This window comes from Hippichthys cyanospilos, chromosome 20, assembly GCF_059441005.1.
Source record: "Hippichthys cyanospilos isolate Australia breed blue-spotted pipefish chromosome 20, RoL_Hcya_1.0, whole genome shotgun sequence".
NCBI lineage: Eukaryota > Metazoa > Chordata > Actinopteri > Syngnathiformes > Syngnathidae > Hippichthys > Hippichthys cyanospilos.
Genome location: NC_142388.1, coordinates 11,175,515 through 11,188,388, shown reverse-complemented (window position 1 = coordinate 11,188,388; position 12,874 = coordinate 11,175,515). Strand labels below are relative to the sequence as shown.

The following is a 12,874-nucleotide window of genomic DNA, read 5'->3' as shown; positions in this document are numbered from 1 at the left end:
ATATATATATATATATATGTTATATATATTTTTTTTTACATTAAACTAAATTTTACACCAACAGAAGAATAAAGTCCTCTTTGAATTGACAAGACAAGTACAAGTAAAAATGTGAACATTAAATACATCAGGATATATATATATATATATATATATATATATATATATATATATATATATATATATATATATATATATATATATATATATATATTTTAAATACAATATTTATAGATAAGTCAAAGTTTTTGTTATTGAATGTGTGTGTCAAGTGTGAGCGAAGCCCTGCAGGCATTTGTAAATGATCAGTGAGCTTGGTGGGTTCAAAGGTCCCACACAGGGAGTTGCCGCTGGAATTTGCCCGATCAGACGCCGGTTGAGATTCAGTCTTCCAGGAGGCAGTCACCGGCACCGCCACTTCTCTTCTCCACTCCCGTCACGGGGAAAAAAAAGCCTAAAGAATCCAACGAGCAGCATGGAAGTGACCGTGGATGACGTCATGGTCCACGTCTCGGCCGACGGCGAGCGCTCGTCTCCCACCTACATGGACACCAGGGACGGTGACAAACGTAGCCGCTCCTCTTCCTCTTCCTCGTCCTCTTCATCTAGCCATGGAGAAGTGGAGAAAGCCCAAGAGAAGGAGGCGGAGGTGATGGAGTTGAAGATGGTGATCCCGGAGACCAAAGGAGAGGAGGTGAACGGCGGATCACGACGCTCCTCGTCCTCATCCTCTTCCCCGGAGAACGACAACGCAGAGGATGAGATGCTGATGGCCTACAAACATCAAGAGTCCAACTCCAAGGAGGAAGAGGCGGTGGACTACAGCATCAAGACCCTGGAGAACCTCACCCTGGACCAGAGCGCCCTCGCCCCGGCCGAGCCCGCCCATCCTGAGATCTCGCTCTATGTCAAGGTAGGACAACGTCTGCAGGTCCAGTTCAAAGCTCAAAAGTGAAACTTGTGTGGCCTTTCGTTTCCTGGTTCTCCCCTTGGTCCAGAATATTCATGTATGCTGCTCAATTTATATGTGCTGCTGCTCTATCTGAGTTAATGTAAAACATTTGATTATTCCTCAATGGTATAAGTCAAGGAATTTGCAGAGATTTGTTTACTGTGATGCGCATGGGAGAGTTCATTTATGTTGTACTGTGCACGTATGTCTTAGCTTTATCTGACATTTCAGATAAAAGGTGGGCAAAAGTCACTGGTGCAAAGCAAAGAACCACGCCCAGTTTTCACACGTTTCTCCGCCCTTCTATGGAGATACACAATAAATACGCAGTACATTTTTAGGCCAAAGTGTCACCATCTTAAAGGGACACTGTGTAAGCTTTGACCATTTTTCATTAGGGACAGCAACAGGTGCTGCATTTACCATTGTCCCCCACGTAATATCATTTAATAATAACTAGGCCTACGATTATATTTAAAACAAACTGTTGGTCGTTAAGAACACATTTATTAGCAAGTTTTTTTTAAATTTATAATCATTAAATTCATTCCCTTTAAATGAAAAACGGTCTAAATCTTGCACAGTGTCCCTTTAATACCACAATTGACTATGAAAGTAATGTTTTCATTGATTGAAAATATAATCACAAATTTTATCAAAATCAAAGACATAATAGTTTAGTACAATTTATATTTTCAAGAGGAGTTGGGAAGAAGTACAACAATATCTAGTCCTACCTTCTTGTTCTCTATAAATTAAAAAAAAAATGAAGTTACTCAGTTAATGTACAAGTGAATTATTCATAAATTATATAGTTCAAATAAAGGAATAACATATCTGCCATGAATGAAAAATGAAAATTGTTTACATATCTTGGTAACATTATTTTTTTTTGCCTCTTTTTAAACAAAAAGATTCGCTTCTTCTCAATTCTGTCTCAATTCTTATAATTTTTTTTTTCCTTTTTTCACCCTTAGATTAGGACTGGGCAATTTTTTTCACTCGAAGGCCTTCTAAAATTTGACAAACCTAACCAGGAGCAGATGGATGGAGTGTTTTGATAATCCAGGATAACTAGAAAACATGCACTTTCATTTCAAGACAAACTAAACAAAAGCATTACAACCGTGTTCAAGTCTTGTGTAATTTACCTATTTTTTTGAATGACTCTTAAATCAACTGAAAATTAAATGAACAAAATGCAGCTTTTTTATTGCTAACAGTTACTATTTTACAGCACCGATAGATTTCCCTATCCTTCAGGATATTGGCACTTTCACTCTCATTTTTGACTGATAAATTCTTCATGTTTTGTAGGCTGGATTAAAATGGTAAAAGGGCCATAGTTTGCTCATCCCTGCCTTAACAATGTTCAACGTTCACTAAAATAATCTATAAATTAAACAACGGTAGACAGAATGCTGTCGAAGTATTGATTTTGAGTTTAAACTGCTTTTTAACTCTGCAGTATTATATTGGTTATATCCATCCATTTTCTATAAATATAATGTTGGGACTAAATATGCAGTCATGTTCAGTCTGTAATAGAGAGGATGTTGCAGTTGGTAGACAATTAAAAAAAAATATATAAAGAAAATGTTAAAATTTCATATTGGCACCATATACCTGCGTCTTATAGTCCAGTGCAGCTTATCCCGTGGCAAAATATGTTTTTTTTTTTTTTTTTTGCATAATTTTTGCTGCTGCGGTTTATATGCTGGTGCGTTTTATAGTCCGGAAAATACGGCGCTCGCATTGTTCATTGTCATTTGTTGTATTTTCCACAGTGACTTTTTTCATGTGTCAAAAGAAGTCAAAGTATTCGTCATTTTTTTAAGGTGTGTTACTGTTTGACAGGCCAGTGAATGATTAGCTTGATAAGTCACTGATTTCAACCATCATCTTTAAAAGGAATCATTTAATCGCTAAACTGCTCTTACTATTTTATGACATTTGCAAGTGTTAAAGGGATGAGAAAAAGGGACATTGGGGATTAAAAAAAAATACAAATATTGAAAAGTATATCATAGAATAATAACAATAATATTAAGATCATAATAATAATATAATAGTAATACTGTAATAAAAATCAATGCTTTTGTATCAAATTTACTTCTCATGCACACAAAAACACACTAAAAAACTCATACAAAAAACTGCAAATAAATGCAGTGGTTACATTAAAAAAAAATCCCTCACACTAATCAATAAAACATTTACATTACATACACTCTCACACACAGTGTCAAACACACCAATAATCTCTCACTCAGATCACCCCCAAACACTTCTCGTAGCCTAAAAGATTGCCCCTTTGCCGCAAAAAACTCAAACATACAATACACCTCTCACATATGAAACATCACATTCAGTTAAAAAAAAACTCACACCCTAAAAAGACCTTTTATGCATGCACAAAAGTTTATGCGCTCACCCCAAAAATCTCGCTTACCTCAAAGCCACTCACACACAAAATGTCACAAGTTATATGTGACTGTAAATACCTCTCACACAAACACTTTTAAAAATAACTAAAAACTCTCATGTTCACCAGACAAGTTACAAGTTTGTTATTGTATGTACCGGTATATTAGACACCATTTCTCACACTGACCAAAAAAAAAACCTCACAAAAAATGAAAAATTCCAGACAGCAACATTCTCCCACATCAAATACATTCTTTTAATGACAGTGAATATTTGGCCAAAACATTGACCTGCCATGCATATACATTCTCACACACTCAAATGAAAAAACATCAGATTTACAAAAATCTCTCACATTACCACAAAACTCATTGTGTACTGTATACGTATTGTTGAGATTACAGTTATACAGGTTTCTGTCATGTTTTGTTATCTTTTGTTGTTTTTACTCATAGTCATGGAAAAGGAACATTTCAAATATATTGATTGTAGAAGTGCAATCATTATGATTAATCAACAACTTATCAATAATAAATTGGTCTTTTTTTAATTTTTTGTTTCAACATTGTTTTTGATCAAATTGAAACATTTACAAAGATCTGCTTATATTATGGAAACAATGATCACCATTTTTGTCAATTTTATAGACAAAACCAGTGAACAAACTATTAAATAATAAGTGAGTGCATCTTCAGCACCAACAATTGTGAAAAAAAGTCCTATATTTTATTGAAAGGAAATTAATACTGTTTTTAAATCAAATTCTTCAAGTAATCGACAAAGAAAATCAACAGTTTAATTGATTATAAAAATGTTTTCCCTTATTAATTGATTTCAATCATTTTAATACATACTGATTGACTTTGTTGTTATTTATTTTACCAGACCAGAAACTTGCATCTCCCAAGGGTTCTCTTCACTTTCTCCATGGGTTGTAAATGTGAACACACCTTATTAAAAATGCAGTTCAGGCTCTGCCCCCTTCATAGTCCCCCAGCCTCCCTTCAGCCTCACCCCTCCACCCCCTTTCTCTGCAGCATAGCCTGACACCTGTTTGCACTCGGTGTCATTGAACGCGTTGCTGCTTGCGTTCCAGCTGCTCTACTACTAATCTGACCTCAATCTGCATCCCTGGCACATCAGATGACTTTAGGACCACTTTAGGACCACTTTGTTGCGTAACTGAACTTTGACACTGCGGCTATGGGTGTAGTTTGAAGTTAGGATGTAGTGGCGTGACACATTCAAGTGTTTGGTAGTGAAGAGGAAGCATGTCAGATCCTGAAAGGGAGCCTGAGATTGAACTTTTTGTCAAGGTAAGACTAAAAAAAACTACATTTTGGGATGCATCAAAAGTGTGTGCGAGTGGATGTGTGTGTCAGAGTAATTTAATAGCACAGGTAATGTTACCTGGTACACTCAGTGATGTGCAGCATCTTCTTACGGTGTCCTTGCCGATGTTTGTTGTGCTGCTCGGCGCCCCCTGGGACTCAACAGGTGGGTGCGCATGCGTGCGTGCACCTGAGGCAGGTGGCATGAAATAAAAAAAATACATACATGATCCTCACGGGGACGCTAGCTAATTAAAAAAATGACAACACAGTAGGTTACCAGCTCTCAGCTATTAATAATAATACAGTGGGTCCCCGTGTTACGAGAGTAATCAGTTCCGCAGATGGGCTCATAAGGCAAATTCACTGTATGACGGGCAATCCAAACCTATGTTAAATAGCTGATGTGTTTAGAACCCCAGGTAAAAACATCAAAATTGCACATACATATTAAAAATTGGTACCAAAATTGTATAGTGAGTGCTACGTATATAATATATACATGTATACAATAAGAAAACATCATAAATGAAAAATATAGAATGGATTTATTTACCTTTGAGTGGCGCTTGTTATGCCTATATTCCGTAGCCTAGGCTAGCTTCATATTTCTTGATCATCTCTAGCTTCGTTTCCATATAAATCATCTTCTTACTTCTCTCTTTAACAACACTAGCAATCATGGGACCCTTGGCTAACCCTTTCAAGTTTGAATTAAGCAGTAAAATGCACTATAAATACGGTTTTGTAACCACTCACAATCAAACAAAGCTTTACCGTTCCGCCATTTGGAAACGGGTGCGGCCAGCCAATAGCAGACCAGCATTGACGCGTTGCAAGGCGGCACGTTTGACGGCAACTGAAAATAAGTGCAATTACCTAAAAACGCCTGCAGATGGAGACAAAAGAACACAAATACAGCCAAGCCCCTGGGATCATGACAGTTGTTTTTGTCGCAAAACCAGGAAAATACCATAAAGAGGGGACGAAAAACTCAGTATTCCACATCGCAACATGAAAAAAACCCAGGGACACTGTAACCCGGGGGTCCACTGTGTAGAAATATTTTACCCTGTCAGTGTCAGTTATGGCCGGACACAAAACATTATTTAAACATACCCTTACTTATGAATGCCTCTTGTTACGAAAAATGCAGGTGACGGAACACCTCTGAGGAAAAACATTGTCTCTAGTTACGAAAGAAATTAAGGATACAAAACGGGAAATTGTTGGTGAATAATAATGAGACACAAGAAACCAGCGCTCACTCGAAAAAGACGATAATGTAATACATCACAACTCGCAATGTATTCTTTCTCATAAGTATTCCATATCGTCTTTTGATGCATTTGCATAATTTGTTGATAGGCCGGCTAGTCTATAAATGAGAGACACAAGTTATTTACACTGATGTTTACTGTGGTTTTATGCTTTCATCAACAGTACACACAATAGCACTTACAAATGTAAAACTGGCATTAGCTATGGCTGACATTGTACATATCCGCTTAAAAACACATACATACCACTTTACACTGCTGTAAACAAGCCACTGAACACTTCCTCTTGAGTTGCTAGTGAACTAGCAAGCCGTCGTGTCTGATGTTAGCACTAGCATTAGTTAGCGTGTGTACATTAGCATAACATACAGAAAGGACTTTGAGTGACCTTAGACTTAAGGAAACTTACAGGCCTTAAATTATCCCAAAATAAGCATTATTGCTTCTGTGGACTTGTAAATTATGCTGAGATCATTGGAAATGGAAACTAAAAACATACAAATAAACCTGAACAAACTTGTCTGCACACCATTAATATCTCTATATAAGCTTGGAATGAATTAGGCTATTTACATGTAAAAAACAAAACAAAACAAAAAGTCTCTCTCTCTCTCGCTCTCTCACACACACACACATATACACACAAACTATCTACTGATGCTTTATTGCTTAATAATGAAGATTATTATTTTACAAAAACATATATTCGACACTGTAAATGTCAATTTTTGTTCATGTGAATGCACAATAAGGCACACAACTTCCTCTACAAAACATTTGAACATTCATCTAAATTGATAGGTTCTTTTTTTTTTAATCTTTATTAAACACCGTACTCCAGTTTATCTCAACCTTTGTGTGCATGTGTGTGTGTTGTCCATGTTGACTGGCTGTCATTATTTTACATCGCATTGTATTTTTTCCCAGTTGTTTTCGTGTGGTAACAATTGACACATGCTGGCGCTGCATTCAAGCTGACTCAGCAACTTTTTAGATAGGCTCTGTTGTGTTCTGGTGCTTGCCTCTGTATGTTTGTGTGTGTGAGACATGTATAATTTAGATGGTGGCTTAGGTGTAAGCCTCTCCAATGTGCGTCGAAACATGAGCTCATTCAAATCATTGGGGTGCTTGCTGCATAGGTATTTTTTCACAGAAAGTGCAATTGCACACACAAACACAAGTACATACATATATATATATATATATATATATATATATATATATATATATATATATATATATAGAGAGAGAGAGAGAGAGAGAGAGAGAGAGATAGATAGATAGATAGATAGATAGATGTGCCCACATATATTTGTATATACTTTATAATTATACATAGTTATAATCGATTGCTAAATTGATCAATCATTTTGACAGTTGATTAATGAACTAGAAATATTTTCTTTTCTTTTTTTTGTCCTGAAAGCAGATTGATTAACATTGTGTTGAGCTAAATCAATGTAAGACGTTTGCAAGCATCTGCTTTTATTTTGGAAAACAATGATCAATATTTTTTTGAGAACGTTGTGACATTGTTAAGATCAAACCAGCAACCACATAATGAAAAATGTATTTTCTGCAATGTCAGTTTCAAAAGATGTCCTGGTTTTTAAAAGGATGGTAATGAATGTTTTTATTTTATTCTGACTTAAATATATGTTTAGAATTTTCTTTTATGTCAATTTTACTTTAAACAGTAACAGTCAAATGTTTTGAACCAATAAACAGTTTGAACCAAGGACACATTATCTTGTATTTGGAGAACTGTGCGAGCAATAGTCTTTCTGTTTCCTTAAATTGATGTTATTTATTAGTCTTACATGTCTGAGTGAGAAGAGACATGAAAGCAATGCTTAACAGGTTTTTCCTCTGTCCCGGTGGTTCTGGGACATAACCGAATATGGTTCTTTTAAATAATAACAATGACTAATTGTTCCCAGGCGGGCAGTGATGGCGAGAGCATTGGCAACTGTCCTTTCTCTCAGCGTCTTTTCATGATCTTGTGGCTCAAAGGCGTTGTCTTCAATGTCACCACAGTGGACCTCAAGAGGTGAGCAAAGACGTCCCAGCAGCCACCAATTCACGACTGTGTGGTGGAAAATCACTATGTAGTGTCCTGTTGCATGACTTGGTCATTTTTATGCCCTGTGATTTGGTACATAATAATTATGTCATAGCGATCACATAAATTTACAAAGTAAACAAACAGTCCAAAGTCCCTTTTCATTTCACTGATGAGTCCACATGACCGTTCAGATGAGTAATGTCCAGGATTCACCCACTACGATGCCAAACAAAGTTCATTTTATTTGAATGCCACTTTGATTTTCATCAAAATACAATGTTGAAAATCAATTTTTTTGTAATTTTTTGTTAGAGTACATACTTGCTGAGTCAGCTACTTGCTACCTGGTCAAGAATCAATGTGAAAAACAAACATTAGGGTGTGTTTTAGGGTGTGTTTTGTATTATGTGCATAACAGTGTTGCATGGGTCTGACAATTCTTTCTGGCTGAAAACTTAAAATAAATATGAAAAATATAAGTGGTCAACCATATAAGTGGTCAACCAATGGTCAACGAAGTAGTAATTAGCTTAATGATGTAATATCTGTTTAGTTAAAAAATGTTCTCTTCCTCCTGAGAGGGCTTAAAATGTTTTATTGCGAGGGTTGTGTATATATTGAGCGACATAAATTCAATGCAAAAATACTACTATTAAAAATACATCTATGATTAAACAAAGTAACTTAATTACATGGATGACAGTGACAAAAGCTTGCAGTGAAAAAAAATACACGTAAGTAGGTCCTTAATATTGGGAGGTGCTCACAACTATTTGATATTTTTGTATTTTTGCATTTTTCTTTTTTACATTTACATACGAATTTTCCTGTTTTTGTGTTTCTTACATGTTTCACAAAAAAATAATAGGGTCAGATCAGGGATTTAAAACCCAGTTTAATTGTGGGCCAAATTGTACCTCAAGTTTCTGCCGGAGGACCATTGTGAATGTGAATTCAAATCAATTTTGAATATGATCGTCACATATTTACCTCATTTTTATACTAGTGACCAGTAAAAACTGTTCCAAACAGAGATTAATAACAAAATACTTGTAGTTTCCCCTGAAACGTTTTTAAAGTTGAAGGCAACTTGCAAATTTGACACTTTAGTCTGAACCTTGAAGTCATAATTAGCATTTCGCGGGCCACATAAAATAATAAGGCGGGCGGATTTGGCCCCGGAGCGTTGAGTTTGACACCGATGGAGTAGCTGGATCTGTACGCAATGCTGTGTTGTGAATTATGCACTCATTCCCTACATCTGAATCATAATAAGAATTTTTGATGGACTTTTTAAGCAACATAGAAAATCCGCTGCATCCATCTTGTTTGTTTGTTGTCCTCCCAGGAAGCCAGCGGACCTTAGCAACCTGGCACCCGGCACCCACCCGCCATTCCTCACCTACAACGGAGACGTCAAGACGGACATCAACAAGATCGAAGAGTTCCTCGAGGAAATGCTGGCACCACCCAAGTAACATTCGCGCACAGCATGAACATACACGTTTGTTTCCTTCCTAATTTTCTTCTTTAAATACAGTGCATTACTTTTTAATAGTGCCTACCATGTATATAATAATGATAATACCTTTGTTCTTCCCACCGTAACTGAGGTACCCCAAACTAGCAGCCAAGCACAGAGAGTCAAATACGGCGGGCAACGACATCTTCGCCAAGTTCTCAGCCTTTATCAAGAACACCAAAATGGACGCCAATGATGGTGAGGCAGATCGAAAAAAAAAGATACAATGAAAACTAATATGAAATATTTTTCATTTTATTTTGTTTTAATTAGATTTTGATTTTATAATAGCCTTTAAAAGGGAATCACATGTGAATGCCGTTCAAACAAATTGGATAAAGTAATAATTCAGATGACAGAAGTGAATATTTACATTTTCAAGCGATTTTGGTAATTTAAATGTTATTAATTTTTTAAATTAGAATTACATATTTACGTATATTATAGATATTAATAATCAAAATACGTTGAAAAAGTGCAGATAAGTTAATCGACAACAAAATCACATTTAAGCCTTACAAACATTTTTGTACGGAGCTATTTTTGAAAAAATTTGATCAATTTAGAAATGACTGGGAAAAGTAACACTAATTTACTATATAGTTTATGTCAACTTAATAAACAAATAATACATCATTTCAGTCTTAAGTGTCGATAGTTAAACATAGCTTTTATATGTTTGTTAATTGAATATGAAAAAGTATAAAATATATGTAATGTATATAAAACATCATCAATAAGAAATGCGGTCAACAATTGTTGGTAATTAAATTAATGATTTATCTTTAACTGTTTATTTAGCTTAAAAACTTAAAATTTTAATGCATTTCAAGCACTTAAAAAAATAAGTACAGTATGGAGTATACAGTATACAGTAGGGGAGGGTGAAATGATGGTACTCGTCAGTAGAGGGCAGCAAACTCTACTTTTTGTTTCTTTCTGAATGCGTTTGCTGCCATCTCGTGGGCATAATTTCTCAGACACCTGATAAACTGCATGCTTTTAGCTCTGGAGAAAGGTTTGACGAGGGCCCTGAACAAGCTGGACGACTACCTGAACAGTCCTTTGCCAGACGAGATTGATGCTAATAGTGTGGAAGAGGAAAAGTCTTCCAGAAGAAAGTTTTTGGACGGAAATGAGCTGACGCTGGCAGACTGCAATCTGCTACCCAAACTGCACATTGTGAAGGTTGGTGGCCATATTAAAAGATTGAGGAGCCCATAGGGCCAGTTTCATGGAACATCATGGAATTTAGTAGGTGTCAATTAGGTGTCATTCTGTTTTGAAATGGGTATTTTCAAAATAATTTGGTCATTTGCAAGAATGTCTCAAGAATCAGTGCCTTGAATAGCCATAGAAAGTCTGCTAATTTGTTTTGAAATGGCTTCAAGCCATTGTCAAGGGGCTAAAATGAATTGAAAATTACGTTACCTGAAGTCCTGGCAGCTCGTTTATAACAAGTATGCCCCCAAATTGAAAAATCATATGAAGCAAGCTTGCTGACATTGAAAATTTCTCGTGACTTCCAGGTGGTGGCCAAGAAGTACCGTAACTACGACATCCCCTCGGACATGACGGGAATCTGGCGCTACCTGAAGAACGCCTCCGCCCGCGACGAGTTCAACAACACGTGCGCCGCCGAGTCCGAGATCGAGATGGCCTACAAGGACGTGGCCAAGAGGCTGGCCAAGTAGCCTCTTAGCTAGCAAAACCTTCCATTTTAGTCTTAGGGTGATTTATTAGTTTAAGGATGCTCAAAAGGCACTCAGATGTGACGGATGGTCCCGATCCTGCTGTCTGTATTTATTCCTCATGACACAAAGCTCCCTTTCACATGTGCTGCAAAGCTTTGACTCACAGGCGCGTCCGGGCGCTTAGATTTATTTATCCCCACGCCCGTGGACGTCTCGCCTGACTCCGATGTTTATTATTGAGCGCTCCCGCTGCGCCTCGTCTTCCCCCGGGATGGCGCGCCTATGAGCCGTCAACGTCAATGTTCCTCTTGGTTGTCATTAAACTCCACTTCTTTTGCCTCCTCACGCTTTCTATTCACTCCTACATGAAATATTGAAACTCACTGACGGAGACTCTCCAGACTCATCTGTGACTTGTGAAACGCACAAGCTTCTTGAAAACCAGGGTCAAAAGCTAGGGCACTAAGAACATTTGTAAAGCCGCCATTAAAATCTGGTAGTGTTTTGCCATGATCCCACTGTCAGTATGACTTTAGTTAAGTTTAGTTTTTTGTTTTTAATTTAAGTGATACAATAAGATCCACGTAAAAGTAACATAAGAAGCCAAAAGCGAAAAATCATTTTTATATATATATATATATATATATATATATATATATATATATATATATATATATATATATATATATATATATATATATCTTATGTAGCTGACTCACACAATAAAGCCTATCGTTTTTTAAAGCGTACCTTGGTGCACTGGATGGCTCAGTGGAAATGTAACTTTATCTTGTGGTAAACCAGAGTAACATTTTACATTTAAAAAAGTGGTTACTTTGCATGCCGACTGCGGCTTGTAAGTGTCGTCATACCATTTGCGTATTTATCATCTGAGTATTAAGCCTTGTTGGATTTTTTTTTTTTACCAGTTATATCCATTTTTTGCTTCTTTTCCTGCTGTTTTTGACTTCCATCAGGTTTTGCCATTAGTATAAAACAAAGTTAAATTTGATTTTTAACCCCTCATGTTTCAGTTCATTTAGAGATTGTAAAATAACCTCAAAAAGACATTTTTACCTATCCCCAGATGTTTTCTTTTTTAATGTATTGCCAATAGAAAGCCTTTCTTCAACCAACAGAGAGAGAGAGATCCTCCACTATTTCAAAAAGAACTCTTTCCTATGGCCAGCTAAATTTGCATGGAGCAGCCAATATCAACATTTTTAACTGACAAACTCCTTCTAAAATAGGTCCGAGCGTACTTGTAAATACCGGTATGTACGAATACAATAGTAAATATCCATAAGGTTGATTTTTTTGTCCCCACGAGGGTTGCAGGCTTGCTGGTGCCTACCCCAGCTGTCTTTGGGCACACAGAGACGCAAGGCACACCAAGGCAAATGAATTTCCATCTTTGGGCGATTTGTATTATCCAGTATACATTACCTACAATGCATCTGGAGTACCCGGAGAAAACCCACGCGGACACGCAAACTATAATAACAATAATAATAATATAATAATAATAATAACAATAATTTTAAGTAGCACTTTTCCGGACACACAAAGATGCTTTAAAAGGTCAGACTGATGGAAGCGCGGC

At 36.5% G+C, this 12,874-nt stretch overlaps 1 protein-coding gene across 2 annotated transcripts; it reads left to right on the top strand.

Annotated features, from left to right (window-relative positions):
• The first annotated feature begins 353 nt into the window (after positions 1–353).
• Positions 354–11,612, top strand: clic5b (CLIC family member 5b). Of its 2 annotated transcripts, none has more exons than XM_088403812.1 (6): positions 354–913; positions 7,931–8,040; positions 9,404–9,529; positions 9,669–9,775; positions 10,584–10,765; positions 11,107–11,612. In XM_088403812.1, exons 1-6 carry the CDS (start codon positions 476–478, stop codon positions 11,269–11,271), a joined length of 1,128 nt encoding a protein of 375 aa, XP_088259938.1. In that variant the 5' UTR covers positions 354–475; the 3' UTR covers positions 11,272–11,612. The 2 variants fall into 2 exon arrangements, with proteins under 2 accessions (XP_088259938.1, XP_088259939.1); XM_088403813.1 differs by lacking the exon at positions 354–913 and adding an exon at positions 4,537–4,695.
• The last annotated feature ends 1,262 nt before the right edge of the window (positions 11,613–12,874 follow it).

What these genes read in the sequence shown, in the direction of transcription:
- clic5b (XM_088403812.1), top strand. Translation starts at nt 476, where the DNA reads ATGGAAGTGACCGTGGATGACGTCATGGTCCACGTCTCGGCCGACGGC. An exon ending in AGATCTCGCTCTATGTCAAG is followed by an intron (nt 914 to 7,930) that starts GTAGGACAACGT and finishes AATTGTTCCCAG; the next exon opens with GCGGGCAGTGATGGCGAGAG. An exon ending in CAAAATGGACGCCAATGATG is followed by an intron (nt 9,776 to 10,583) that starts GTGAGGCAGATC and finishes GCATGCTTTTAG; the next exon opens with CTCTGGAGAAAGGTTTGACG.